General features: G+C 57.8%; 2 protein-coding genes and 1 pseudogene across 4 annotated transcripts in view; all 3 read right to left on the bottom strand.

Annotated features, from left to right (window-relative positions):
• Positions 1 to 4286, bottom strand: part of ARHGEF2 (Rho/Rac guanine nucleotide exchange factor 2) — a 38214-nt gene extending 33928 nt beyond the window's left edge. The window contains exons 1-2 of one of the 2 annotated variants that reach the window (XM_047839926.1): positions 4007 to 4286; positions 2803 to 2920 (exon numbers count right to left, since the gene is read on the bottom strand). In XM_047839926.1, coding sequence (XP_047695882.1) covers positions 2803 to 2920; positions 4007 to 4284 — 396 coding nt within the window. In that variant the 5' untranslated portion in view covers positions 4285 to 4286. The remainder of the gene's footprint in view (positions 1 to 2802; positions 2921 to 4006) is intronic. The other variant, XM_047839927.1, reaches the window with a different exon arrangement.
• A 9268-nt stretch (positions 4287 to 13554) lies between these two features.
• Positions 13555 to 20089, bottom strand: SSR2 (signal sequence receptor subunit 2). 2 transcript variants are annotated; one of them, XM_047841197.1, is made up of 6 exons: positions 20006 to 20089; positions 19426 to 19580; positions 18205 to 18303; positions 17465 to 17573; positions 15125 to 15202; positions 13555 to 14083 (listed from the first exon to the last, which is right to left on the bottom strand). In XM_047841197.1, the coding sequence occupies exons 2-6, from the start codon at positions 19578 to 19580 to the stop codon at positions 13973 to 13975; spliced, it is 552 nt and encodes a 183-aa protein (XP_047697153.1). In that variant the 5' UTR covers positions 20006 to 20089; the 3' UTR covers positions 13555 to 13972. The 2 variants fall into 2 exon arrangements, with proteins under 2 accessions (XP_047697153.1, XP_047697154.1); XM_047841198.1 differs by lacking the exon at positions 15125 to 15202.
• Positions 20090 to 21286: 1197 nt separating this feature from the next.
• LOC125155096 (peptidyl-prolyl cis-trans isomerase A-like) lies at positions 21287 to 21778 on the bottom strand (annotated as a pseudogene).
• Between the last annotated feature and the right edge of the window lie 720 nt (positions 21779 to 22498).

The raw sequence follows: 22498 nt of genomic DNA, 5'->3' as shown, positions 1-22498 counted from the left end.
GCCTGGCTGTCTCTGTCTGTGGAATGTGTGACTCTTGATCTCAGGCCTGTAAGTTCGAGCCCCATAAAAATTAAGAAATTCTGTTTATGTAAAGTCACCATGGGAGAAGGAAAAGACAAACCACTTTTCTCCATTTTGTGAAAAGTTCATTGTAACACATATCACAACAAAGGATAGACAAAAGACAGGGGAGGAATTTGGGCAAAAGACAGGAAGAGGAATTTCACAGAAGAGGAAAGACAACAGTCCTGCATACATATGAAAAGATGCTCAATCGCATTTGTAATAAAGATAATTCAAATGAATACCTCAATGAGATTTGTAACCACTAGACTGGCAAAATTAAGAAGTCTGATGACGGGGCGCCTGGGTGGCTCAGTCGGTTAAGTGTCCGACTTCAGCTCAGGTCACGATCTCGCGGTCTGTGAGTTCGAGCCCCGCGTCAGGCTCTGGGCTGATGGCTCAGAGCCTGGAGCCTGCTTCCCATTCTGTGTCCCCCCCTCTCTCTGCCCCTCCCCTGTTCATGCTCTGTCTCTCTCTGTCTCAAAAATAAATAAATGTAAAAAAAAATTAAAAGAAGTCTGATGACTCCGAATGTTGGAAGTGATTTGGTTCAACAGGAACTCTCCTTTACTGCTGATGGAGGTGGTAACGGTCTGCTATGACCTCGTAAGAATGGACAGGCACTCTGTGACCTAACAACGCCACTCCAAGGTCTACACCCTGGAGAAACTCTTACAAATGTGCACCGAAGAGAGATAAAAGGATGTTCATAGTGACACTCTTCATGGTAGCAAAGAGTGGACATGATCTGAACGTTCATCAATGGAAGAATGGGATGGCAGAGCTCTAACCATCCGCAGCACATCCATAAAAATTAGAAACAGAATGTTGAATGAACGTGCAAGTTATAGGGAACTGTGTACAATATGACATCATTGTTTTTAAACTCAGTCACAAAAAACGTATTATTTAGGTAATGTATATATTTGTAGGAAAACTGTAAAAATGTAAATGAGTGATAAAAGTCAAGACAGTGATTATCTCTGGGGGTGGGGCAGGCAAGGGAGTAATAGGAGAGGAGAGAACTACACGGTGAAGACACCCCAGGCGTTGGTGGTGTAAGCTAGGTCTTGAAATGGGTAGCTGATTTATTGGGCATTCAATTTCAAACATCATATTTAAAAGGCCAAGGCGGAGGGGGGCGCCTGGCTGCCTTAGTTAGTGGAGATACAGCCCTTGATCTCAGGGTTGCAAGTTCAAGTACCACACTGAGCATGGAGTGCATTAAAAAAAAAAAAAAAAAAAAAAAAATCCGGATCTTAAACTGTTGGCTCTGTGATGGCCAAACAGAGTAAGTTCCGGAGCTGGACTGGGCTCACACACCATCGGTCTACACCCTGAGGGCCGGCCTGATGAGTCTCAGGCCTTTTTTGGCTGTGGACCTTGGTGGAGTTTATACTCACTTGTTCTGGAGGGAGAAACAAACAGGCCAAAGTGTAGACAGGGAGAGATTTAGGAGAGTGCTTAAAGATGAGAAGAGAGAGGAAGCAGAGCAGGAAGGTAGGAAGGAGAAAACACAGCAGAGAAAGGGGGGAGGGAACGCCTCACGGGAAGGGGCAGGAGCAGGAGAGAAGCAGGGGCAGGGAGGGAGAGGAGGGGAAAGAAACCGTGGTCTCCAGTGCTCAGCCTGTGTGCCAGCACAGTCCCGGGCACCTTAACAGCATTTTTCCCCCGAAATAATCACAACTTTAAAAGACAGGTTTTAGGGGCACCTGGTGGCTCGGTCGGTTAAGCGTCTGACTCTTGATTCCTACTCAGGTCATGATCTCACGGTCTGTGAGTTCGAGCCCCGCTTCGGGCTCCACGCTGACAGTGCAGAGTCTGCTTAAGATTCTTTCCCTCCCCCCGCCTCTCAAAATAAATAAACATTAGAAACATAGTTTTTAATATCCTGATTTTCAGAGAGATGAAATAAATCGCTCAGCCAGTAAATGAAGGATCTGGGAGTCGGTCTGATTCCCCAGTCCTGGTCTTCCTGTGGCATCACCGTGCTGGGATGGTGGGGGGCGGGGGGGAGGGGGCAGCAGGGATGCTGGTGGGAGGGGCTGGCGGGTTGAGATGGGCCCAGCCGGCTGCTGCCTGCAGGCCACAGCAGCCCGCTTCCCTCAACCTCTCTTCCAAACGCAGGCTGGGCCGAGAGGGCCGGTGTCGGTGGCCCCGGCCAGTTGGAGGATCAGTTGCCCAGTGCGACATAGCAGACCCAGGGGTACCTCTAAAGCCCCTGTGTACCCTCCAGGTCCCTAGGTCCTGGCTGGAGATCCCCCACACATGCTCCCTTAAGCCAGAAGGCTGGGCACACTCTATATAGACTTTCTCGTTCCATAATTCTATGATTATCTTGTGAGAGAACCGCTGTCTTCGTTTCTTCCCACAAATTATAAGTTCGGCTCCCAAACTGAGAAATGTGGGGTCCACAGAAAGAAGCAGTTATCACAGTTAGGGGAACAGGGGCCTTTTGATGAGAGGAACAGAGATGCCCACATCGACGCAGAGCTCAGACACAGAAAGGGGGGGACAGAGAGTCTTAGAGAAAGAGGCAGGACACCGAGTGTGGGGGACAGGGCACACAGACACAGAGGCAAACCGAGGGCGTACAGCCCACAGACACAGCCTCGGTCAGACGGAGTCAGAGCGACGCCTGGGCGGACAGACCCAGCAGCCGGCGGGACAGAAGAGGCACAGAGTGGGGCAGCACAGCGGGAGGGAGGAGCTGGCCTCCAGGGGGACTCTTGTCCATACCACGCGGGAGGGCCGGCCACCTTGGTGCTGCAATTCCAGGAAGGCATCCAGCTCCTCTCGGCTCCGCAGTAAGGGGGGCTCCTGAGGGCACGTGCATCCCGATGTCTGCAGTTTGCTCCTGAAACACACGTAGCCGCCACTGCCCTCTGTGGCTGGTGGCCAGTGCCGGGCACCAGGGAGGAACCCGGCCCCAGTCCTTCCTGTAGGCACACCTGCAGCCCAGACCCAAACGACCCGCCTTCGGGAGCCGTGCTTTGGCAGAGCGGCGGACAAGGGCGGCCCCTGCCGGCCACTGGGCAGTACTGTCCCCCCAAAGGAAGCCAGCGCTCGGGAGAGGCCAAGGGCGAGTGGCAAGCTCACCCCTTGCCTGGTTCCCCAGGCCAAGCTCTGTCCCTCCTCAGCCCAGGGCTGCCAAGGGGCAGAGCTAGTGCCTGATGGTGAGAGGTGACCCCTCGGAGACTCTGAGGTGAAGCTGGCACCACGCGAGGGGCGCCCAGGGCGTCTCTGCCTCCAACTGGGTGCTCTTGGGAAGGTGCCAGGAGCCCCGCGGGCAGGGCTTCCCACTGGAGTTGCCACCCAAGCCGGGTCAGGGATGGCTGGCAGGCCCCCACGATGACCACTCACTGAGCTCTCCAGCCTGACCCCCGGGCCTTCTCTTTTGACCTCCTGTCCTTGGGGACTTTCCAGGGGACGGGGAGAGATGGGTCCCCAACTTCCCACAAGCACAGGCACACAGACTTCTGAGCAGGAGCGGCTACCCGCCCCCCCGCCCCCCCCCCCCCCCCCCCCGCAGGGCGGTGCTGTGATGTCCAAATACCTGGGTCTGCATCAGCCCGGAGCCAGCAGGTGGGCATTTGCCCACCCCCCAGAACACTTCCCGAGGAACCTGGGCCACATGATCCCCAAGTCCCTTCCAGCTCTGACATCCTTGCGTGAAACCCAAAGCAGGAGTGTTGGCAGTACGGGCCCCTGCTCTGTGCCTCCCCCCAGCCCCTGAGACTAGCTGGGGAGGAGCTGGGACCACTAGGAAGAAAGGCAGGGTCCCTCCTCCCCAAAGGCCTGAGGGAGGCTGGGTTCGGACTCTCCAGAGAGTGCCCGGGACGCAGGTGTCCTGGGCCCCCGTCATCCTCCCCAACTACTCTCTCCTAGGTCTAGGACCTCCTAGGTCTAGGGAAGGAGGGGCAGGAGGTCCCCTGGGGGTTACCTGCTCAGTGGGTCCTGGAGATCCCTGTCTGGCCCCCAACTATGTCTTTTGAAGGGGTGGTGGCTGTGGGCACGGAAAGCCCCCGACCTTCGGAGGGGCACAGCGTGGAAGCCATCTCCCTCCTTCTTCTTCCCCTCCTGCTCCTGCTCCTGCTCCTCCTCCTCCTCCTCCTCCTCCAGCTGGGCTCTGGACTCGTCCACAGACAGGCAGCGGCGACTGTGGCCTCGCGACACCAGGTCTCCACCTGCGAGGAACTCCTTCGGGAAGTCTCCGCTCATGGGAGGCACGCGCAGGCCGGTCTGCGTCAAGAAGACAGCAGGGTGAGCAGAGTTCTAGAATTCTGGAACCTCGGAGCTGGGAGGGCATCACAGTCAGCCGGGCCCCCCTCCCTTCACGGGGGCGCGGAAGTGCGGAGCGGCTGGCTTGGGACGACCAGGAATGACTGCAGGACCACATCCGGGACCCGGGCCTTCTGACTGTCGTCTGGTCCTCTCTCTGGGGGATAGGACATCCTCGATCACTTGTGATTACATTTCCCGAGCACCAGTACGGCAGAAAACCCAGCCAAGCAGAGAGAAACAGACACCTGTCCTTCGAGGGACTCACAGTGTGTGTGCCTGTGTGTGCACAGACAGAAGCCCAGATCACAAACGACTCAGTGGCCAGAGTGCCGAACGCCATGGAGAAGACGCAGCAAAACGCTTTGTAGCTGCTTGGAAAGCTCGGTGAAGAGAGGAAGTGGGTGAGCCTTGAGGGGGGCTGCAGGGGTGAGGAGTTAGGGTCTAACCAAGTTGGGGAGGGAGGAGTCTAGGCAGGTAGAGCAGCAGGGAGGAAAGTTCATAAGAAAGTATTCTGGGGGCGCCTGGGGGGCTCAGTCGGTTGAGCGTCAGACTTCGGCTTGGGTCATGATCTCGTGGTTCGTGAGTTCGAGCCCCACATCGGGCCCTGTGCTGACAGCTCAGAGCCTGGAGCCTGCTTTGGATTCTGTGTCTCCCTCTCTCTCTGCCCCTCCCCTGCTCACACTCTGTCTCTCTCTCTCTCTCAAATAAATAAACATTAAAAAAAGAAAGTATTCTGCTTTGTCCTTCCAAGGCCAGTCAATGGGAAGTCACAGAGCCCTAAGACGTCTCCCCAGTGACAGAGGGAGAGGCACCCACACCAGCCGCGTGGCATGGAAACCCCTTCGCCCCCCCTATGTGAGCATCGTTCCTGCCCCACGTGTCTTGGGGTTAGGAACACCGCCGAGCTCCAGAGCTGAGCCCCAGCCCGGGAGGAAGTACCAGGACGGGTTGCAACCTTCCCTTCACTGCAGGCCCTGCCTCCGCACGAGTCTCCGAGGCTCCCCTTCTCCGGGGCCACCCCCAGCCATGATGTGTTGAGAGGACCCGGGAGGATCAGGAAGCCATGAGCCAGAGTCCTCCCCCTCCTCCCCAGGTTATCTCACTCCCCCGTGCACACACCAAAAGTCCAGGTTGTTGGAAAGTTGTTCCTTCAAGCTACTGTTCCTCTGTCACCGCACCCCGTCCACAGCCCCTGCTCCACCCAGGCCCGCTGCCTGAGGCCTGTCCCCGCAGGGAAGGAAGGGGTGAGCGCGGGGCCAACGCAGAGGGCACCCTGTGGCCCCGCCAGTGGCTCCGAGGACAGAAAAGGAGAGGCCTGGAGACTGATCGCTGCTCATCACACCCGGAAGCCAGGACAGGCCCTCTCTCTCTCTCAAGCGCGGCCCTGCGCCCTGTGCCCTGTACCCAGGCTCTGCGCTGCCTAGAGGTGGGAGGGGCAGCCCCACAGGGAGCGTGACTCAGTCCAAGCTGCCTGCCAACCAGTGGTCTCCCAAGCTGGGCTTCAGGGGCAGGGAGGGGGCATTGTGAGCCGGGTGGGAGGAAGAGGAGTCGGGGCGCCCGGGGTGCGCAGACCCCGCCCATGGGGCTCCTTCTCCCCTCATGGCTTCATCCATCTGTCTCCACTTTTCCTGTTTCCTAACCCCACCCCTCCATGCTGCAGGGCCGCTAATGTCTATTATGTCCTTGGAAGAGAGGAGGCTTCCTCAGCTCCTCCCAGACTCGCCCGCCCGCCATCCTGACGTGCAGGCTGGCCCCACGGTCGTGTCCACCCCCTGGCTTCTCCTCTGCCAGCTCCCGCCGGGCCCCCCGTCTCCCCCAGCCTCCTGAGCTCAGGAAATGGCGCAGGGCAGGGGTCAGGGCTGGCTCTCACACAATGGGTTTATTTAGCCCCCAAATGAGATTCCATCATGTCACATCAGTGCTTCCGCTGAGCAGAGATCGGAGATTCTGAAACAGGTCTGGGGTCAGAGGCCTGAGATGAACGCACAGGAGGAAAGCAGGAAGGGGCTCTAAGGAGTCATTTTATCTGGACCGCATGGTTTTCCCACCAACACACACCATCGGCGTCTCCTGCCCCTGTGCTGGTCGTCGGTGATGCGCTAGGCACGCCTGGGTACCGAGGCGGGAGCACTACTTGTCCGGGACAGAGGGACATCTGCTATTCAAAAGTCTGAGACCACGGTTTCCTCCGGGTGCGACGCTGGCCCTGAAGCCGGTCCTACCTGCGAGCTCCAGCACTCTGGCCGCGTGACCCTGGGAGCTGCCTCCCCGGTTCTGAGCTTCAGAGCCATCTGTGCAGTGGGGACCTTACAGCCCTCCCTTGCAGGGCTGCTGAGAGACTGGGTGACAACGTCATACATCACGTGACCAACACTGTGCTCAGCACGGCCGAGGTACTTAACAACGGCTGTTGTTTTAATTTAGAGGCAGAGTGGAGGCCAGGCCTGCAGGATCGGAGAGCTGGGGACAGGAAGGCCCAGGACAAGAGCAGAAATAGACACTGTGTGGCGGCTGCCCCACGCCTCTCTCTCAGGAAAAGGACAGCAGGAAGAACACAACTGCGGTGGCACTCGTGGCCGCGAACAAGATCCAGTGGGGATGACAGCAACATAGAAAGCACGAAGGGCCTGAACCCGTCATCCTGAAGAGAGGGGTGGGGGGCACTGGTCGTTTAAGGCGGCCCAAATCTGTCCTGCTATCGTGTATAAATGGTTGGGGGGAAAATCAAAAGAAGAACACTACTGGGGCGCCCGGGTGGTTCAGTCAGTTGAGCGCACGACTTCGGCTCAGGTCATGATCTTACGGTCCGTGGGTTCAAGCCCCGCGTCGGGCTCTGTGCTGACAGCTGGGAGCCTGGAACCTGCTTCGGATTCTGGGTCTCCCTCTCTCTCTGCCTCTCCCCTGCTTGTGCTCTGTCTCTGTCTCTCTCCCTCTCTCAAAAATAATTTTTTTTAAAAAACATAAAAAAAAGAACACTACTTTGTGACACAGAAAAATCATATGAAATTCAAATTTCAGTGTTCATAAATAAAGGTTATTTTGGAACCCGGCCATGCCTGTTCACTTACACATGGTCTGTGGCTGCTTCTGCATTACGTCAGCAAAGTTGTAACTGCGACAGAGACCATATGGCCCACAGAGCCTAAAATATTTATTATCTGGGTCTTTGCAGAAAACGTTTGCAGACTCCTGATTTAGAGCAACCGGGTCTCAAAATCTGAGGAAGGATGAAAAAGAGACCAGAGAGAGATGTTAAGGCTCAGTGCATTACCAGGCAGGCGTCAGCAACCAGCCTGGGGTCGGGGTGCTGAGATCCCAACATGCCAATTTCCCAAGTAGCATCTGGAGCCCACAGGGGAAGAGTTAGCCCATAATGAGTGCCTACGCTATCTTTTTTTTTTTTAAGTTTTAGTTTATTTTGAGAGAGCACAGGGCAGGGGCAGAGAGACAGACGGAGAGAGAGAATCCCGCGATGAGAGCGCAGAGCCTGATGCACGGCTTGATTCCACGACCTGTGAGATAATGACCTGAGCCAAAATCGAGAGTCGGACCCTCAGACAACCGAGCCACGCAGGCGCCCCAAGGGCCTACGTTATGTAGTGGGATCCTCGCGGCCACCCCTAGAAAGGCAGTATCCTCATTTTACACGTGAAGAAACAGGCAGCACAGAGAGGTAAAGTCATTTGCTGAAGGTCACAGGGCTGTAGGATGGCGGAGCTGAGTTTTCGAAGCAGACCCAGCACACTGCAGAGACGAGTTCTCCTCTCCCCTGGAAAACAAGCTCCCAAAGAGAGCGAGTGGGAGTGGCCGGCTTTGAGAGAAATCAGGCAATACTGCCATGCACCACCCCCAGGTCTGTCCCTTCACCAACCCAGCCAAAGAAAGGGAGCAGTTAGATGGGAGTCCCAAAGAAGTCGCATTCGCCCTTTCTACTCGTCCGTCCGTCTGTGATCGTAGAGATCTGAGTGAGGGGTGGGGGCAGGCGGGGCCCTGCTAATGTGCTGAGGCAAGCGCAGGGGGAGGACCCGCTGAGGGTAACCACCCCACCAGGGATAGTGACCCTACGGCGGGCGCGATGCTGGCGGGCCCTGTCACAGCCTGGGGGCGCTTCCTGGGCCTGGCTCTGGGGTCCAAACTCTCCCGAAGGGGGGCATTCGTGAGGAAGATCCTAAAAGAACCAGACGATAAAGAATGGGAAGGAAGGGAGAGCCAGATGTCACTGTCTGGGGGCTTCTCCCGGCCCCGGGGGGACAGGGTCACGGAAAACCCTTTGATGGTTCAAAATGTAATCTGCCCGCTTCTTCTCCACTAGACAGTAAACCATTAATCCAACGGTTGTCCCGCAGATAGGGCTAGAGTGGGGCTTCTGTTAGCCTGGGATCGAGAAGGCCCTCGTCACACCCCGCCTCCGGCCGGCCGGGCCCCCCCCCCCCACCTCACCCGACTCCGACTCGTCTGTAGCTGCTTGGTTCCTCAGTGTGAGGCACGCGAGACTTCGCCCCGTGCTGAACACCCGTGTCCTGAAACTCACTGTCCTCCCCTGACTTGCCCGTCGACTACCGGGGAGGAGGGTCACGATCCAAAGAAAAGCCAAGGGTATACACAGAGGGTTTTCATTCGTTCAGCAGACATTGCTTTAGCAGCCACCGGGTGCCAGGCACGGAGAAGAGGACCCAGAAGGCCCTATGCACACATACAAGGACAGGACGCGACCACCCCTTAGTGGGGCAGGGGCCTGCACGGACGAAAGCCACCTATGTGCCCACATCAGCTTCCAGGTTGACTTCTGAGAGGCACCCACCAGCCTACAGGAGCCACAGGGCAGCATTATCGATTTTACTGTTCCCACTTCATTCCGGAAGTCCAAAGCCAGCCAGGCTCCACCCACCCCACCCCACCCCACCCCCGGCTTCTAATGTAACCACACCTCCTTCTACTTAAGACAGTGGTCAGGCGTCCATCTCCAGCCCCCACCCTCTGTCGCCCCCTCCTCTTCGCTAGGCCGGGCTCCCAAATCAGTCAGGATTGTGCTAGGCTCCCGCGTGTGCGGACTTTTTTTGTTTCACTGGTTTGCGGACTGAAGCTGGGGCAGCTCCCTCTTCCTTCCCACTGGGCCCCGGGGCAGCTCATCCCGCCAGGGGCTGGTCTGGCTCCAGCGTCCGCGGGACAGCGCCCAGCAGCCCTCTTCCGCCTCCTGCCCGTCCGCTTGTTGGCCTGCATTCAGGGGTTCAGGGCGCCTGCCAGCGGGCGGGGCAGGAGAGGGTCTGAGGTTCAAAGGGACACACCTGAGAAGACTTTGGCCACTCAAAGCGTCCCAGGGAATTAACCCATCAGGTCTCAGGGACGGCCGAGCGCGGCAGGTAGAACAGGGAAGCCTTCGGCCGGCGGATGGAGTGGTCTGGAATCTGGGCGTCCCTAGCTCTCAGGCGTGAACTGGTGGCCCGTTAAATCTCACAAGTAATTCCCAAGGACAAAGGGAACTGGGTGAGGCCCTAGAGGAAGGAGGCTCTAAATGAATGAGGGTCTCACGGTTTTAGGCTCACAGAGCCATCCTGCCTGCCATACCTCCCGAGTAAGAACAAGATAACACGATGACGTAATGGACTTTGGTGTCAGATGGACTGAGGTCTGAACCCCCAGCGCTACAATTTACTTAATGGTCTGGGGTTAGTTATTGAACGTCTCTAAACCTCGTCCTTAACATAGGGATTATGGTATGTCAACTCCATGCGATCGTAAGGATTAGGAACGTATAGAGAGGGTTTAGTATCATCTGTCCCACGAGTGGGGTAAATTACTCTTGGCCGCGCTTGTGATTCCCGATTGACACACTGGCACCCTCCCCCAATGCTCTCTAATTAAAAACGGGAGCTGGCTGCAGCAGGCTGGCGGGGAAGCTGCGAAGGGTTCTGCGCCTTCCTGGGTGAGGACGGTTCTTGAGGAGCTCTGCTTCCAGGGGGACGCCCCCTCGTGGGGGGGCGAGGACCCCGGGGAGGGAGGGGGGAACTCACCAGACCTGGGAGATCTCCCAAAGACCGGGCCCTGCTCCTGCTCCCGGCTGGTGACTTCGGTACAGGGAAGAGCCCCTCCTCAGGGAGCCCCTCTAAGAACCCAGTCTAGCACCTCGGTGGGGGCGCCTCTCTTGGTCCTTTTAAGGGCACTGCTCATGGTCCAGAAGTTTGCATAGGAGACAGGGGGCCCTCCAGTCCAGTCCAGACCAGCCGCCTCTTCAACTGCCCCAGCCCTTCCCTTCCCCGCCCTACTTCAAACACCCTAGACCTTGCTGTGCCCAGACCTGTTTAACCCCTTGGGTGCCATCGTGGGTCTGGGGGTCCTCAGCACTTCCAGAACAAAGCACGGCCGCCGGACTGGGGCTCAGGTGGAAACGGGTACAAGGGGCCGAGTTGGGGTCCCCCTGAAGGGGATGCTATGTGGGAGCCCCAGGTCCCGGGAACCTTCGCCCTCTCTCGGGTGGGGCAGGGTGCGAGAGGGTGTGAGCCGAGGAGGGGAGAACGAGGGCATCCCAGGGAAGTCGGCTGGAAACCTACTTGACAGTGGGGGCCTCCTGGGGTCAGGGAGGTCCTTTGCCCTCTCTGGAATTTGGCTTCCAAGCTGCTGCTGCCGCTGCTGGTGCCTTTAAGAGGCAGGTTACAGCGGGGGAGGGGCGATTACTAGGGCCCGGAGGGCGGGCTTCCCGGGCTACCCGCTGGGCTCCACTCCCCTTCCCCATCCCGGCTTCTGCGGGCTGACTTCCCCAGGGCGGGGGACACGCCGCTGACCCGGTGGCCCTCCGGCCCTCCTCCCCTGGGCCCTGTGGCCTGGTGGAAAAGTCTCGCCATCGGAGCCTCAGAGCCACCTGTCGGCCTGGAGTCCTCAGCTGTACGGTGGGGACCTCAGATGCGCTAGAGGCCTCCTGCCGTGGGGCCCGCACTCCGCGTCCCTCCCTGATCTATGAAGTGAGGGGATTACTTAGGGGATCCGGTCAGTGGGTCCCAGCTCTAAATTCCTCTAGGTGAGAGGGCGGCCTGTCCTCCGGGCTGGGCCCCAAACCCTGGGAACACAGGGGGACAGGACACTGCCTCACTTTACCGCGTGGGGTCCTCGGAGGTCCTCTAAGCAAACAATCTCGTGACCTCCGGAGGACACAGGCTGTCACACAGTAAGTCCCAGAGGGCACGGGGCTGCCGCCTGGCTCCCAGGGGGCGGGGGCGAGGACTCGACCCAGCCTGCCGGGGAACAGCTGTTACTCCCAACTTCTTGGCCATTCATACACCTGCTCCCCGCGGACTTTCTTCAGCCGGAGTCCCGAGGCCTAGTGTGTAACGTGGGTGGAAATCTGGGCACCTGGCTCCTCCTGGCACCAGGGCGGGGTTTGCGGGTGGGCCGGGGCCAGCCGGAAGTCTGCAGGACATGGGCGGGCAGAGGGCGGGTCTCAGCGGGGTGGAGAGGATCTGGAACAGGCTGACAGCTGGGTCACTATCTGTGTTGCCTTTTCGGGAGGAGCCCCTCCGGCTGGTACCCAGTCTTCAGGAAAGACGTGCTTCCTCTCCCTCCCCCTTGCGGGTGCCTGCACTGACTGGGTCGGTCAGTCGGGTCGGGGTCACGCCTCCCGGGGTGGTCTCCGTGGGGTGGAGAAGGGCTGTCTGCTACTCGTCTCCCCGTACATTTGCTCAAGCTCAGAGGGCTCAAGCCCAAAGCCAGCAGGTCCAGCTAAGTCTCTGTAGGTTTCAGAGGCTCTGTTTTCTCCAACATTCCACCACTTACAGGAGGCTCACATTCCATCCCGACTCCAGGGAACCCGATCTCTCCAGACGAAGTGTCTGGCTTTGGCCTTCATTCAAGGTGCCTGTGACACTAACTGCCCTCACAATGCGGCTCTTGTCATCTGCGTCAGACCTGGGTCCCCTACCCAGCCTCCTCCATAAGGAGGGCCGAGGGCCCGGGACAGTTCCGCAGGAAGAAGGCCCCAGCCTCTGGGAAGGCAGTACCTGCAGGAGTTGGGAGTCCCCTCCTCTGACCCAGAACCGCTCCCCCTACAGGTGGGCTCCTCACTGCCTTCAGCAGAGACCACAGGACAGAAAGCAGCGCTCCCTCCTCCTGAGACTTAACAGTTTGCAGCCCCAGGGAGCAAGATGATGCCTGGCCACCCAGCCCCACTCCCTTCCTACCCGCGTTCTCACCCCAAGCTTCTCCCCTCTCTCCTGAGCAAGTCCCAGGTCTCCCCCGGGGGGACACAATGAACAAAAGCAAATATAGCCTCCTCGCCCTCTGACCTGGCCAGTCCCGGGGTGTCCGAGCCGCAGCCCCTGCAGGAGGGAGGGGAGCTGCCGGAGGGCTACCCCATCTGGAGCCTCCCGTTGTCTCCACGTCCTTTTCATCCTTCCTGGGGCCCAGAGGCCCCGCGCGCACCGGCCCGGGAAAGGTTAAATCGGTTGGGCAGTCCCCCTGCTCCCCACCCCGCAACCCCCAGCAGAATCTAAACTGGGAAACTTGGTGGCGGGAACAAAGCGGGTGTTTGTTGGGTTTCCCTCCTGCCTGGGAGGCTGTTCTCGGACCACGGCATTCCTGGGTTGGCCCGAGTCAGCTCACAGCGGCTTCTCCCTGTGCTGCTGCAGCAGGAACCAAAGTCCTTCCACAGGCCGGGCCTCCGGACACCTCAGGGCTGCGGCTCCGCTGACACTGAAAGGAATTCGAGTGAAGAAAAGCCAGTTCTTGGGGTGCCCGGCTAAGTCGGTGGAACGTGGGACTCTCGACCTCAGGGTCCCGAGTTCAAGCCCCGTGTTGGGTGGAGATTACTTAAATAATTAAACAGAAAAAGCAAGCTAGTTCTTAAACAGAGAAAGGACTAGAACCAGGCATTAAACAAGCTCTTCCAAGACCGGTCAGTGAGTAAATGAGACCAGCATGCCTTCTGGGGCCCGAGAACAGCTGCTGGCGCGCAGACCGCCCTTCAGCTCACCCCTCACCCCGTCCTCTGGCCGCGGAGAGGAGCTCACAGGCAAGGAAGGTTACGGGCGGCACGTGGGGCCTGGTGAGAGCAGAGACGGAAGCAAGGGACGAAAGCAAAGGTGTTCAAAGGGGACAGACACCCCTGTGGGAACAGGACCACAGCCCCTCCAGCAAGGAGCAGAGCCCGGCTCACCTACCCGGGAGCGGGCACTTCCAGGGCCCAAGCTCACCCCGGGGACGGAAGAGCAGACACGGCAGTGTGGCATCAGTTTTTATTAGAAAACCCCATTTGGTCAGAGCTTCCCTGACCCAGAGCAGAGACCGGGCATGCCTTCGAGGGTCCCTCGGCCTTCACGTCGTCTTCCAGCCTCTTCTCGGTGGGCAGCACCACGCAGTCTCCTGAGCGTCCCTCCTGGACCCCTCGGAGTTCTCCCCGCCCGCCTGCCCGGCTCGACGGTGGGCACCCGAGGGCCTTTGAGGCTGGAGGCAAAGGAGGCGTCCCTGTTGGTGCGGCTTCAGGATGGAGGGGAGGCCCCGCCCTTCACTCTGCTCGAGAGCAGACAGGATCCAGGAGAGAGTGGCAGGGGCGAGGGGAGAAGAGACTGCATTCGAGATCCGCTGCGGCATCCGGAAAGCACCTGGGTCTCCTGGGGAGGGAGGGTCGTGGCCGCCCCACTCAGTTCTTCTTGGTCTTGGGAGTGTCGTATTTCCTCTTGCTGGAGTACCACAGCAGCAGGGGGATGCCAATGGACGGAAGCGTCATGACTCCAAAGGCTGCCCAGTCCAGCTGTGGAGGACAACACGGGCCTTGCTTACAAGTCTGGATCAGGGCACGGGAGGGCCGGGGAGGGGTGGGGTGGCGAATGACGAGACGGGGAGAGGCAGCAGTCCCGCCCAAACTTTCAGCAGAACCTTAGCGGAAAGGCTCGTCTGACCACAGGACCACCTGTCTTCCGAGCTGTGGAGCCCAAGGCCTCACCTGACCTGACCCAGACCGAAGAGAAGCTTCTCTCTTCCAGACAGTCTCAAGGGGTGACGCCCAGCCCTGCACGGACAGTCAAGCCCACACCTCCAGCCCCCTCTTCCGCTCCTCTCCCTTGCCTTCTGCCCTCCAGCCTTGCACACCCGCTTGTCAGGCCTTCTTTCCTCTGAGCTACTCCCCCTACACAAGATGCCTGCCCTTCTCTCCCTCCTCTGGCTGGTCGAACACCACCTCCCCCTGAAAGCCCTCCCCGACTCTGGAAGACTAGGTCAGATGCTCCGACACCCTGTCTGCGGTCTCGGTCTCAGCCCGTTTCTCCCGGGACTTGTTCTGAGTCCCCCACGGCCCTCTACCCCCTGGGAAGCGAGCGTGTGTCTCCATCACCTCCGTCTCCTGAAAGCAAAGCACAGAACTGAGCGCAGAATTAGGAACTTCACGATTATTCACTGAATAAATACACACGTGAATTTCCTCAGTTGGCCTGTCTCCAAAGAACGCTCTCTGAGACCAGACCACAACAGCGCTCCTTGGCCTGCCCAGTGCGCTGCAACTCTCTGAATCTAAGATACTCTTTTAAGCCTCAAAAGAGACCCAGGACTCCAAGAGGGGACTCCACTCGAGGCTGAGTAGAGAAAAAGGGCAGGCATGCGGCTCGGGCAATTGCGATCTCACTGCCGGCACCGCGGGGACATAGGACATTTGCTGGCTGGCTGCGTCAGACACCAAAAAACACAGGTATGATGAGAAGCCACGAACTACACAAATCTTCTAAGGGGACCAACAGCTCCCAGAGCCAGAGGGCGTCCCTGTCCCTGGGGAATGGTACGGGGACTCGGCAGAGCTTACAAAATGGGGGGAGAATCTTCTATCAAACTCCCGCTGAGCCAGGATGCCCCCCTGTCCAGGGGCGCTGGTGAAGCCAACCTGGAAGGAGAAAAGAAGGGCATCAGGGCAGATCCAGTTCTTCTCACGTGAGGGGGGCGCAGTCCCGCCCACCCCAATCCTCAGCGGAGAGACGCTCGGGGCGCGGAGGCTCAAGACAGCTTCAAGAAGACGCGGAAAAGCTTCCGGACTGGACAGAGTTGGAGGATTCTCAGTGTGTCGCAAAGAGGAGTAAATCAGGGGCCAGGAGACACCCGAGGGGCCTTTTCTAAACAGGGGCCAGCTGTGCGGCCGCGATCGGAGCCAGTCCTCCCTCCTCAGGCGTCTCCAGCTCGGAAAGAGAGGCCCACCAGCCCCCCGCAGGGCGAGGCGGGTGATGGAACGGCTTGCCCTTGGCAACCGCTCCCCCGTTCCTCAAGTGGAAATACGCTTCCATACTCACAAGTGACACGAGGCTCAAACGAAGTAACGAGAAGGACTCTGAAAAGCACGAGGCCCCACCCAAGGGCACGCTGGAAGGGGGGCTGGGGCTGCCCGCATTCCTGCCTGGAAAGCAGGCCGAGCCCTGCAAACAAGCTCGCTCTACAGGGGCAGCGAGCCTTTGATCTCGTGTCTTTTAACCTATCAAATACCAGGTAGAGGGGCGCCTGGGTGGCGCAGTCGGTTGAGCGTCCGACTTCAGCCAGGTCACGATCTCGCGGTCCGTGAGTTCGAGCCCCGCGTCAGGCTCTGGGCTGATGGCTCGGAGCCTGGAGCCTGTTTCCGATTCTGTGTCTCCCTCTCTCTGTGCCCCTACCCCGTTCATGCTCTGTCTCTCTCTGTCCCAAAAATAAATAAAAACGTTAAAAAAAAAAAAAATTTTTCAAATACCAGGTAGAACCAGAGTCCCACAGTAGGTTCTGAAAACAGAAAGGACACAAGATGTGAGAGCTGAGCCATGGTTACAAGAGCCTGGTTCCACGTGGTTTATTTAAAAAATTCAAAAAAGCGCAGCGAGGCTCAGAGAATCTTAGGTTTCATTCCACGGCTGACTCCGTGAAGTCTCCGTCCTACTGTGCACTCACCACGTAGCCTATGGGCCGCTTGTACGGTCTCGTCAGAGGCCTTCATAAATTCAAGGCCTGAGCATTCTGAGGACCAGGACAGTGTCCCAATCATCTCGGTGTCCCCAGGTCTTAGCGCACCACCAGGGCACAATAAATGTCTGCTGACCTTTTCATCAACCCACCGAAGGAATGTTTACTACTGACTTCCTATTACATGGGAGAAACGGAGAGACATCCAAGACGAGGTCCGTGGCCCGCAAGGGGCCACTGAGTAAGCTGGGGGTGGGGCATGGCTCGAGACCAACAAGTAAGAAGTACTGAGATGGCAGAGATCGACGTTCCTTCCGGTGGCCCAGACTGCGTGAGCTACTGAAGTTTACACGCGGTCGGCGAACGTCTGCTCGAAGAGCGAGGAGGAAAAAAGCACGAGGCGTAAAAGCAGGAGACAGACACCAGGGCTGCGGCCCACGGCTGGGCCTGGGGAGGGTGGATGCTGAAGTGGGGGAGGGGGGACACTTCAAACAGAAAGAATGAGAGAGGGCAGGGAGGGCGGGGAGGAGCTTGGTCTCATTAGGGCGAAGGGTCTGTGGGCAGAACGTGCCAGAAGGAAAGCCGGAGGCAGAGAGCGTCTAGCTGCACCACCAGGGCACATGCGGCAGGCATCTTCCAAGCAAGGGAAAGGGCCGGCAACGGCAGAGACCAGGAGTGATCTGCCGTGCCCTAGGGCCCGGATGGGAAGGACGAGGACGACGATAAACTGGGCGTCAAATGACGTGTCCCAGGTTAAAGCCAAGCAGTAGGCGTGGAGCGGAGGGAAGGCTACGGGGCTCCCCTCCCACCATTTCAACCGCTCTATTCTGGATCTTTATAACTTGAAACACATTCCTTCCTAAGGACAACATGCCCAGCTTCTGGTCCTTCTTCTTTTTTTCTTTTTTTTCTTTTTTAATGAACTTATTTTTCAGAGAGAGAGAGAGAGGCAGAGTGCAAGCAGGGGAGGGGCAGAGAGAGAGGGAGACACAGAATCCCGAGCAGGCTCCAGGCTCTGAGCCGTCAGCACAGAGCCCGACGCGGGGCTCAAACCCATGAACCATGAGATCATGAGGACGCTCAACCGACTGAGCCACCCAGGCGCCCCAGCTTCTGGTCCTTCTTACCTTCCTCGGAATTTAGTGAGGAAACGCCCTGGAGGTTTCCTGCAAGAGTTTTCAAAGGGAAGCAGACCTAGGCCGCATCAGCTAAGGTCCGGGCCACTCACCACGACAGGCCCGTCCTCCTGGGCCAGGTAAGTAACGGTGGCCGAGGTGAAGTTGAAGTAGCCGGCCTTGAGAGGACGCAGGACCACTGTGTGGGAGACGTTGCTAGCGCTGGGCGGACAGTTAAGGAAGGAAGAAAAGGAGGCCGGTGTCGTAACATCCTTTCCGCCTGCGGACTAAATGCACCCTTCACAAAGGGAGCGGCCAACCCACGGCGATTTCCGCCCGCAATACCCCGCGATGACGCTCACGCAGACCTCTTCCTAAGCCCGAAACGTGTGGGGTCATACGGGTCCCTGGCACACTCAACGTCCAGCTTCTTCACGAGTACCCAGCACAGAGGTTTCTGAAGGAACATGTACTACGGATGGGACACCAGCCACTCTCACAGAAACCGCCAGTGACTACCCGAAGGAAGGCTGAAAGCACAGAGTAAGAACAAGAAAACCCCAAGGAGAACACTCACCCTGACCAGAAAATCTAAGCGTCCACACCTTCCCGTATTGTATGTCACAGGGCCTCATAACCCAAACTTTAGGAAGCTCCTTTCTCAAGTCCACACTAACTCACACTCAGTTTCCTCTCGTCCCATCCTATCCAGGGAGGTGATGGACAAATGGCCACACACAGCCAGACAGACTGTTTGAAGGGACCTCACCGCGGCAATGTGTTCGTGTCATCCCCAACACCCACAGCCCCCACCCCTGCCCCCAGCCTCTGTCACCCGGCGCCAAGAGGATACGGGGCGATCCGGTCCCATTTGACATTGAGCATTCCGGAGACAATGCCAAAGTCCTCCGGAGGGAAGGAGTCGTCGGATAACTCCACATCTAATGCAGCGCTGTACGTGGAGGGACCAAAGTGGTTAGTATGTAACAGATACAAAGTTAACCAATGATTAGGGTGCTTGGCTGGCTCAGTTGGTAGAGCCTGAGACTCCTGATCTTAGGGTTGTGAGTTCGAACCTCCATGTTGGGTGGAGAGATTACTTAAAAACAAAACCTTAAAGGCAAAGCATAAGAGACTCTTAAATACTGAGAATACACAGAGGATTGATGGGGGGGTGGGGGGAGGGGAAAGTGGGTAATGGGCACTGAGGAGGGCACCTGTGGGGATGAGCACTGGGTGTTGTATGGAAACCAATTTGACAATAAATTTCATATTAAAAAAAAAAAAACACCGTAAAAAAAAAAAAAGGAGCAATCAGGGGTGCCTGGGTGGCTCAGTTGGTTAAGCGTCTGACTCTTGGTTTCGGCTCAGGTCAGGATCTCACAGTGGGTGGCATGGAGCCCTTGTGTCTGCACTGACAGCAGGGAGCCTGCTTGGGATTCTCTCTCCGCCTCTCTTGCTGCCCTTCCCCTGCTCGCGCTCCGTCTCTCTCTCAAAATGAATTAAAAAAACCATAAAAAACAAAATCTTTAACCAAAAAAGTGATCAGCAATTAGATCTGCCTGCTTGTCCTAAAATATCAGAAATACAGAAGACAGATGGGAATCACACCGAAACTTGGCTTCGTCGCACTAAAGAATCTCGGTCAAGGACTGGATTCTATGGCTAAGAAGCACCAAATATCCGGGAAGGCACAGGCCTAACTTCATTCTTGCCCCAATTGCCGTGTGTCTGTGTGTATGTACACAGGGGAAGAAGGCTAAGGCTCGTGAGGAAGAAAAAACCACAGCGAATAAAGTTAAAGAAAGGGAGCAACGTGCTGAACCCTGAACGCCCCCACGGTAGCAAAGGATCACGTGGGTTCGTTCTGCCTTCGCATCTTCCTCTCCTGGTTTGACCCTAGTTCTTGCTCCTCCCCACTCAGAAATTCTCCCGACTCAACAAAGTGGCCGATGGCCCCGGTACCTCACGTGAAAGCGGGTCCAGAACATCCGCTCGCTGTGCCGGTCTCTGGTCCCAGCCGTGAAGCCTGAGAACCCCGAGAAGTCCCCCCATGCGCCCCGGGCCGCCTCACCTCGAGCCAACATTGTAGATGTTGTACTGTAAGGTCAGGTCTCGCCCCTCCACGGCGTATCTGTTCAGCAGCGATTTGGAGGCCAGCAGCCGGGCTCCTTCCTCCGCCCGACTGACCGCAAGCAGAGCCAACAGCACGGCCGCCAGCAGCCTCATCTGCGGAGAGAAACGCCGAGCGGGGCGGGCGACCCACGCACGTAAGGGCGCCACGATCTTCCCGGCAGAGGTCCCTCGGCAAGTCCAGCTCGCCAGGGCCGCAGCCCCTTCCCCATCAGCCACCAGCGCGGACCCCGCCGCCAGGCTGCCTGTCCGCCCCGGAGACCCCGCCGCCCCCTCCTCCGCCCGGCCCCACGGGTTTCCGCGCACGCTCGAGGGGTTCTCCCTACACCCCTCCCCGGGGCCCCGCTCCTCCTGGCCCACATCCCTTTCGGGGTCCCTCCGACCCGGCCCGGCCCGCTCGGTGCGCCCCCTGTCGCCAGGAAGCCACGTCTCCCGCCGGCGCGCCTCTCCCGCGCCCGCGGTGACCGAGCGCCCGGCCGCCGCCACCCACGCCTCCGCGCCCCCCAGGGCTCGGCGCTCACCGTGCGCACCCCACGGGCCTCTCGGGGGGCCACCAAGACCGGAAGAGAGAGTCAGCAGCCCGGAGGCCGGAAGTGAGCTCAGCCGAAAACGGCGGTGTTCCGCGCGATGCCCCCTGGGAATTGTAGTTCGCGGCCAGGCCCCGCCCCCGGCTCTGCGGCGCCCGCGCGCGCCCGGAACGCGAGCCGGGCTGCGGTACCTCCAGGGGCCGCGGCGGCCAGTGCCCTGCGGACCCCGCAGTGCTGGAGGCGGGGTCGGAGCACCGGCGAGCTAGGATCCAGGGGAAAGCTCTTTCTCTCGGGGCTACCGTCATCCTTTCTACTTCCAGGCGACAAACGAGGTCCTGCATCCAGGAAGTCGCCAAGCCCCGAGCTTCGCGGTGCCAGAACAGCAATCCTTTCTTCGCCGGCGCCACCGCGACCGCTTCGGCTCGTGCGCCTTACTGTTCGCTGTGTCCTTGCGGTGGCCGCCCTGTCTCGGGTCTCTCCCTGCACTTTTCCATCAGCTGCCAGACAGACGCCCCCAAACAGCGTTCGGGACAAGGCAGCCTGTGGGGTTCTGCGGTCGTGAATTCGGTGTCTGCCGCTCACGGGCTACGTAACCTGGAGGCAGGCGTCATTTCTGTAAAGCCTTGGTTCTCAGATCTGTAAAATGAGATAATTCCAGCACTCTCCAAATGCTGGAGGTCCAATAAGATTATGTATCTGAGCACGTTTTCTAGCACAAGTATGTGCTTAGTAAATGGTAACTGTCAACATTACTATTATTCTGTATCTCCACGGCAGCATCTCTTCATTCAGCATGCATTTATTGAGCCCCAGATTCGTGCCTGCACTGTTCTAGGTACCGAGGATACAGTGACAAACAGGACTGAGACTTCTACTTTCTGGGACTTAACACTCTTGTGGAATAATACACATTTCCTGTGTTTCTTTTAGCCTCCCCTCCACTTCCACCTCCCACACTAGAGCTCCTTGAGGACAGGTTTCTGTTTTCCACTGCTTAGCGGGATGCCTGAGCACAGTGGGGACTCCAGGAATGAATGACAACTTCTCTACACACACCCTCCAATCTGCTCTTTGTTGTTGTTGTTTCACTTTTATTTCATGATCATAAACTTCACTCTGCAATCCAGCTAGTCGGGGTGGGGGGTGGGCAAGGAAAACCCGGGACCCCGGAACTGCAGGGGGAGCACAAAGATTATATATGCAAGCAGATGGGGGCAGAGGAGTGCTCTCCAGAGCTACACAAGGAATGTTCCTGTAGTTAAGACCAAATACAAGTCAAATGTATTCGATTTGTCCACAGTCAGCACTGGTCATCTTCTTGCGGCTCCTGGACCCAAAGCACTCATGGCTTCCACGATGTTCATGCCCTCGGTCACATTGCCAAACACGATGTGCTTGCCGTCCAGCCACTTGGACTTGGCGGTGCGGATGAAAGACGGAACCGTTCGTGTTGGGTCCAGCATGTGCCACGGACAGGATGCCAGGACCTGTGTGCTTCGGGATGAAATTCTCATCATCAGATTTCTCCCCATAGATGGACTGGCCGCCAGTGCCATTATGGCGTGTGACGTCACCACCCTGGCACATAGATCCCAGAATAATCCTGCGACAGCAGGAAGCTTTGAAACCAAATCCCTTCTCCGTGGTGCTCAGAGCATGAAAGTTCTCTGCTGTTTTGGGAAATTTGTCTGCAAACAGCTCAAAGGAGACACGGCCCAAGGGCTCGCCGTCCATGGCCATGTTGAAGAACAAGGTGGCGTTGACCATAGCCGGGGGGCATGGGCGGTTCCCGGGTGGTGTTGTCTGTAAGGCCAATCCGCTCTTGTCTTATCCATATCCAACCTATGGGTCAGGGCCATGTTCCAGTCCCCGCCCCCCCACCCCCCTCACCCTCCCATTCCCCCCTCTCCTCCCTAGAAGCCTCCCTTGACTTTGCCAGACTACACTGCTTTTTCACAGTACCCCAGTTTAATGTTTCCCCCCAATTGTTTCTGGCCCGGAAAAGCTGCCTTAGTCGTGGGTGCTATTTCTCCGGGGTACACTTATCCAAACGTCCTGCGGCGACGCCGAGCACAAAGGAGGTGCCGATTGCTGATTGCAGGAATTCTCATTCCTTCCCAGAGCATTTCTCCAGGATTGGAGTCATGGGAAGTGTGGGTGCTTTTGTTTCTCAGACTCAGCTGCACACAGGAGGAGTATATCTTCCCCATGCGCAGTCTAGATACCCTGCCGAAGAGCCGCTCTGGGTTCAGAAGAGAAAAGGCTCCATGTTTATGTGGCCCCTTCGGCCTCTGCCCCCCCAGCTGAGCCACTGGGTCCTTCACCGATACACCGGGCACTCATTTACTGAGCACCTGTCATACGTCAGTCAAGCACTGTGACGGCCATGGTGGGAAGTACAGAGTTAGGGCCTGGTGTCTGCCCCCAAAGAGGTTGGAACCTAGCTATGGGGTGAAATATACCCAAGGCTGGAATGAGACGGCAAGT

The sequence above is a fragment of the Prionailurus viverrinus genome, chromosome F1, assembly GCF_022837055.1.
Source record: "Prionailurus viverrinus isolate Anna chromosome F1, UM_Priviv_1.0, whole genome shotgun sequence".
NCBI classification, from domain to species: domain Eukaryota; kingdom Metazoa; phylum Chordata; class Mammalia; order Carnivora; family Felidae; genus Prionailurus; species Prionailurus viverrinus.
This window is presented reverse-complemented; position numbering and strand designations above follow the sequence as displayed.

Coding starts and splice junctions, on each gene's coding strand:
- SSR2 (XM_047841197.1), bottom strand. CDS start 19,580: ATGAGGCTGCTGGCGGCCGTGCTGTTGGCTCTGCTTGCGGTCAGTCGG. Junction 18,304..19,425: donor ATCTACAATGTTGGCTCGAG/GTGAGGCGGCCC, acceptor CTCCACGTACAG/CGCTGCATTAGATGTGGAGT. Junction 15,203..17,464: donor AGGAGGACGGGCCTGTCGTG/GTGAGTGGCCCG, acceptor TTCTCCTTCCAG/GTTGGCTTCACCAGCGCCCC.